Source organism: Myotis davidii, unplaced genomic scaffold (genome assembly GCF_000327345.1).
Source record: "Myotis davidii unplaced genomic scaffold, ASM32734v1 scaffold105, whole genome shotgun sequence".
NCBI lineage: Eukaryota > Metazoa > Chordata > Mammalia > Chiroptera > Vespertilionidae > Myotis > Myotis davidii.
This window is the reverse complement of record NW_006300371.1, coordinates 891353-897547: the sequence shown is the minus strand read 5'-3', so window position 1 is coordinate 897547 and position 6195 is coordinate 891353. Positions and strand designations below refer to the sequence as shown.

The following is a 6195-nucleotide window of genomic DNA, read 5'->3' as shown; positions in this document are numbered from 1 at the left end:
GGCCCCGGGCTGCAAGAGGGCACAGGACAGGCTGAGGGGCCCCCCTCCCCCCCCCCCAGTGCACAAATTTTTGTGCACCGGGCCTCTAGTATATATATAAATTTGTACCCCAAACTGCTACGCCAAGTCAATCCTGACAATCCTCAATTTCTTTTTCCCAATCACACCCACGGCTACCAAAGCTGAGGAATAAGAAGGAGGGACGAGCAGCTTTATGCTGAACACCAGGAAGGGGGAATTGAAGGTCTTTGCCAGGATGAATAAGGACTGGACAAGCCACACTGGGAACCTGTCACAGAGGCCAGCTTCCCTTGGAACCAGCTTTATAATACCCTCTGAAGAGAGAAAGACTCCAGCTCAAGCATGCCAAGCCTTTTACAGAAGGACCAATATATCATGGGCTTTTGAAGAAATAGCTTATTATAATAACTGTGCAAAAAAAAAAGTCTTACATTGCATTTTGACAAGGGAAGGTTAATTAGCTGCACAAGGCAGGGTTGGACCATTCTTCGAGTTCTGTGAAAAGCTCTGTCAACTCAAAAAACACTGCCGGTCATCAAGCAGTCTCAAACAATCAACTAGAAACCACTAGCTAACAACTTTTAATCCTGAAGTTCACCTGAAAGGCAGGCAAATAATTATGAGCCCTGCTGACAGTCATTCCACCGGCTTCTATTGAACATCTCTGTCCCAGTGCTGCCGACTCCCCAGCTGCCATCCTGCTTATCATCAGCCCAGCGTGCTCAGCTGACATCAAAATGGTCCATAAGTTTGATCAGTGTCTCCCATTAGAGATATTTTTGCTCCTCGCATTCAAAGACAATGAAGCTAATGGTGATCGGTCTCTCTCTGTGGTGAATGCTTAAACTCTGTGTGAGTGTAATGTGGGGAATGGACGACTAAGGCAAGTGCTTGTCCTTTAGTTATTGGGAGGTATGTGATGCCCCTTGTGGAGGGCAAATAGGACCCTGAATGCCCCACAAGACACCTTCTACTGGTAGGTCCTAACTCAGCATGTGTTCAGTTAACATTTACTGATGTCTACAATGTGCCAGGCTCTGTGTTAGAGAGATAGACAAGGGAATCAGGCTCATGTTCATGGTGAAAGCCTCCGTTTTTTCAACAGCCCCTTAGCCTGATGGCAAAAGTACATTCCTCACTCCATTTCCGACTCTGCCAGTTACTGTGTGGAGCAAAGCGTGGAGCCTTTTCTCATCTGTGAAATGAGGACCCTGATGGCGGCCCCTTCGTTGGAGGGAGGCACCTGAGGCATGTAGAGTGCTCTGAGCACTACAGCAGAAGGTGCGCCTCACATTTGTGATTTGAGGTTGCAATTGGCTCTAATTAGCAGCTAAGTCTAAGTGCCTGTGAAGATTCAAGGCATAAAATAATGGCACTCAACATTTTCAAAGTACCGAAAATGATACATTTGGAATTTGCTCAATGACAGTTATGAAGGGGTTTTCCACCATTTTCCAAAGAGCTCATCAAGCTGACAGCCAGCCCTAGAAAACTGGGTTTACAGTGGAAGTAACACCTTGCTATCTGCTGTAAAAAAGAAGTTGGTGTTATAATACTGACTCACCAGAGGAAGATAAGCAAACCAGGAAAGAAATTAAAACCTCTAACCACAATTTAACTACCATTTCTTATCTACTTTTAGATATTCATCCCCTTATCAGATAATAGGTATTTTGGATTTCTCTGTTTCTTGACCTATATTTTATTTTCTGTTATTTTAGCTAATCACCTTACTCAAATATTGGTTTCTGATTGGTGGTGAAGTTTCAAAATAAATTATTATTATTGTCTCATTTAAAAAATGTTAAATTATAATTATCTCCATGAAAATCATTTAGTTAAATGAAATAAAATGATGCATCTAATTTCTGGCTACAAAGAATCTTTGTGCATAATCCTGATTCCCAAAGCATTCGCCTCTTAAAAATAAGTAGTTTTCATCTATATGCCTTGAAAATACAGAAAGCCACATAGAGAGAGATGGTGAGGAGCATGGGCGTTTGAGCTACAGAACTTGTTTGTTTAGTGACCTTAGCCAATGGTTTTACCTCTATAAGCTTCGTTTTCACATCTCTACAATGGGAACATTAATTTTATACACTTCTTAGGGTTAAATAAGATAATATATAATATGTACTTAATATAGTCCTGGTATTTATCTGGCACCCAATGAACACCATTCCTGCCATTTCTATCTGGGTCCTATCCAAACAATTTTTTAATCAATAAATTTGTATTGCCTATATTAGCTCGGGTGGTAAAACAAAAACAACAAACAAAAGTCTTTTCCTCCCCTTTTCCCATTGGTCCTTGCATTCAGACATAATCACACAAGACCTGACCTGTGAGTAAAGATTATAGAAATGCAGAATGGGCTCTGGGGGGTTTAAGACTCTTCCACCCCAATTCACACCTGAGCATGGAAAGCCTAGGTTTTGCAGAGCAAAGCTCCTACTGAAAGGCTCAGAGCTAAGAGGAATTGCTTCTTGCCCTCTCATCTCTCACCCCACCATGCCTCTTTCTATTTCTTTAAAGGAGATCCATAGGCCTCATTCCCCAAAGAACTGGGCTCACTGTGCGTTCTGGTGATGTAGCCTCCAGCTGGGCCAGTTTCTTTCTAGTACATGGTTTGCCTTGTTGCTACTTCTGTTGTTTTGAACTAAAAATGGCTCTAAAAATTCCCTATAAGGAAGATTGAAAGAGAACTATTACTCCTCTGGGAAAATACCTATGTGTAATAACACTTTTCTAGAGGCCAATGTCTCCTCCCCCTACTTCTGTTGCCCATCTCCTTTACAAACCAGGCTCCAATGAGAGCACTGTGGCTCGCACTTCCTCCAGGGCTCTCCTTCACCCTCCACAGAGGCCCTGCTGGGCGGTAAATTAATTGGACAAACTTTTCTGGAGCTAGCCCAGGCGGGGCCCCTTCCCTAGCAGTTCCCACAGAGGATAGAGCCTGGGCATCTCTGCTTTGGGAGCGCCCCTCCCCCCCTCCTCCCACTCGAAAGCGCAGCCAGGTTAGAGATCCTCTTTAAAGCTTAGATTGTTTTCTGAAAGTCTGCTGGAGAACCCAGATGACATCTCTCTTGCTAACAATTTAATTATTTCACCCAGGTTTTAATTCATTTCCATGGCGCCTACAGTTAACAAAGGGAGTCGTAAATCTTTTAGAGTGCTCAGGTCTAGCCATCCATGAAATTATATCCAGGTCCCCAAAAAGCGAGAGGAAGGGAATGAATGCAGCTCTGACTCTGGAGCCTACTCACCTGGGACACAGAGCCAGAGCCAGAGCTGAAGCCTCCGCTGGAACTGTAGCTACCGCCGGAGCTACCGCCCGAGCTACCCCTGGAGCTGAAGCCCCCGCTGGAACTGTAGCTACCGCCGGAGCTACCGCCGGAGCTATGCCTGGAGCTACCACTGGAGCTACCGCCGTAGCTATCCCTGGAGCTGGAGGCACCAAAGCTGATGCTGGAGCCGGAGCCGGAGCCAGAGAGGACGTTAGAGGTGAAGTCAGTGAGGGGCAAGGAGCTGGGACTGGGGCCAGGGGTCCCCAAATCCCCTGCAGCTGGGCCGAGGATAAACAGAAGTGCTTCTAGGAAGGGGAGGCCGGGCTTCATCTTGTGCTGTTGGCTGGAGCAGCTGGCTTCTGCAACGAGTCCAGGGCCTTCTTATAGTGCCCAGTGGGGATTTCCCCAGGGCCAGTTTGTGGGGAAAGAGGAAGCCACCAGCAAGCACGTGACAGCCCTGAGAGGGTCAGGACACCCAGGAACCTGAGTCACCTCCACACCTGTCTCTGAGCCCAGCTCTGTCAGCCGCCCCTTGATCTGGTTATCTCCTTCCCAATATTAATTCAAATGTGCTTTTTCAAGTCTAATATCTCATTTCCAACACGCCACTTCCTTGAAAGAGGCCGTTTCAAAGTAGTCTTTGTGGATGAGACAGAGCTGGAAGGTCCCAGGAGGGAAAGGCAATCCTCAGTCCTTTGCCCAGAAGCCACTTCAGTGGCCCATTTCACTGAATGCTGCTCTCCAGAGACGGTGGCAGGGGGGAACTCGGTGAGAAACTGTGACTCTCCCCAGGGTGTGATTCCCTCTTCAGGTGCTGCTGCCCGGGTTCTCTGACTTCTCCTTTGCAGTGTCTGCGTCTAGCCCAAGTTCTCTCAACAACCCACACTGAGGCAGGGACCAGCAATGTTCCGCTCCCTGGAAACTCAGCTGGGGCTCTGCACATGAAGCATCACCACTGTGGCTCCATGCAGGAGAAAGAACCCCAAGAGGAGGCTGCCCCAGACCCAGGCAGGGAAGCTCGCATTGAGCAGTTATTCTCTCACGAGGACCCTGTCTGAGCTCCGTTGTCCCAGACTCTCCTGTGAGCTGGCCAGGTGGTCAAGGGCTCAGTGCTTATTCATCATGAAACTGAGAGACAGGAATGGTCTGTAGGCTCCATTTGTACCTCTCCAACATTTCACACATCTCTGTGTCCTCTGCCTTCCTCCCTGCAGAGAAAGGTGCTGGCCTGAATATTAAAAACTAGCTCTGTCACTCAGTGGCCTTTGCAAGTCCTTTAACCCCTCTAGTGTTGTTACAATTTTAAATTGTTAGAATTAAAGAAAAATATTATATGGGGAGTTGCTCATAAGCTTTGAAGTGTTATACAAATGTCAGATTTTTGTGCTCCTTTGTTGTTGTTTTGTTTTTAATTTTCTAACTCCTGGTTCAGTATGTGAGGTTGTTGGGTTCAAAACAGAGAAAGAAGGTCCCTGCCCACTTCACCTTTGCCCTCCCCAGGAGCTTTTGGAAGACCTGGTTTGAAGGGTTCCTTCTCCTCATGGGCTCTACAAGCTCTCACAGCAAACACTGCTCATGTGAGAAACAGTCTTAAATCCTTGGTAAACTATTCAGATACTAAAGGAAGGGAACAAGCAGGAAAATAAGAATGAATGGACGAGTGTGAGAAGAAGAGAGAGAGAGGAAAGGGGTGGGAAGAAGGACAAGTCTCTCTTTTGGGTGTACCCAAGGTGCATTTGGGCTGCATCTCTCTTTATGTGCCCCACTCTTCCCCCTGACCCATCTAAATCATTCTCCCCAACCTTTTTTAAAGTATATATTTTATTAATTTTTTACAGAGAGGAAGGGAGAGGGAGAGAGTGTTAGAAACATCAATGACAGAGAAACATAAATCAGCTGCCTCCTACACACTTCCTACTGGGGATGTGCTGGCAAACAAGGTACATGCCCTTGACCAGAATCGAACTTGGGACCTTTCAGTCCGCAGGCCGACGCTCTATCCACTGAGCAAAACTGGTCAGGGAAATTCTCTCCAACTTTAAGGTCCACACTTTCCCAACCATCAAGGCTGTTATTGTTGCCTCAACATTAAAACATACCTCCAAACCCCACAGGATATCTTCTCATACCAGTCTTACACCCATTTTCAGGTGGGTGTGGTCATTAGAGGTGGTAAGAGTAAACCCAAGAAAGACAGGAGCACTCTTCCAGAAGCTTTCTGGAAATAACAGGGTCTACCTACATGTTTGCTCCAAAATTAATCTGTGGTGAAGACTGAGATCAAGGACAGGTAATCCATGGACAGCTCTTATAAGGTGGGAGGAGTATTTTGAAGCCCATCTCTCATATTCTGCCCTAAGTAGGGTTACCAGATTTAGCAAATGAAAATACAGGACAACCAGTCCAATTTGAATTTCAGATAAATTACAAATCATCTTTTTAGTATATGTCCCATGCAATACTTGTAACATATTTGCTTTACTTGGGCAGAACCTCCTGGGGCAGGATGTGAGCCGTGAAATTCCGTTCCCTATGGGAACAGATTCAGCCTTGGCCTCTGTGGTTGAATGTTCTATCTAGACATGTAGATGGCCAGTCCAAGAGAGGAAAAGCATGCGTGAGAATGAAATATGGATATACTGCATCTGCCATCCTGCAATTGATTGCTATGAATATGGATACGGGGAGGAGAGCGCTTCTCTCCCTCCCATCACAGTTCCCCTTCTTCCTCTTGATTCTCAGAAAAGCAAAGCAAAGGGCAAAACCTCGTCTCATTTGTTAGTAGCCTCTGTCTGTGCTATAATGAACTTTCCTTGTCCATTTTTTCCAGGAGCATGTCAGTGCCCTTATCAGAAAAAAAAATCTCATTAACAATGGTAGCCCACAG

General features: G+C 45.9%; 1 protein-coding gene across 1 annotated transcript in view; it reads right to left on the bottom strand.

The window, feature by feature from the left end:
- The window catches only part of OLFM4 (olfactomedin 4), a 22434-nt gene extending 18748 nt beyond the window's left edge, over positions 1-3686 (bottom strand). Inside the window, exon 1 of the mRNA XM_006776941.2 lies at positions 3288-3686. Within this exon, the coding sequence (XP_006777004.1) occupies positions 3288-3638 (351 nt within the window). The 5' untranslated portion in view covers positions 3639-3686. The remainder of the gene's footprint in view (positions 1-3287) is intronic.
- Between the last annotated feature and the right edge of the window lie 2509 nt (positions 3687-6195).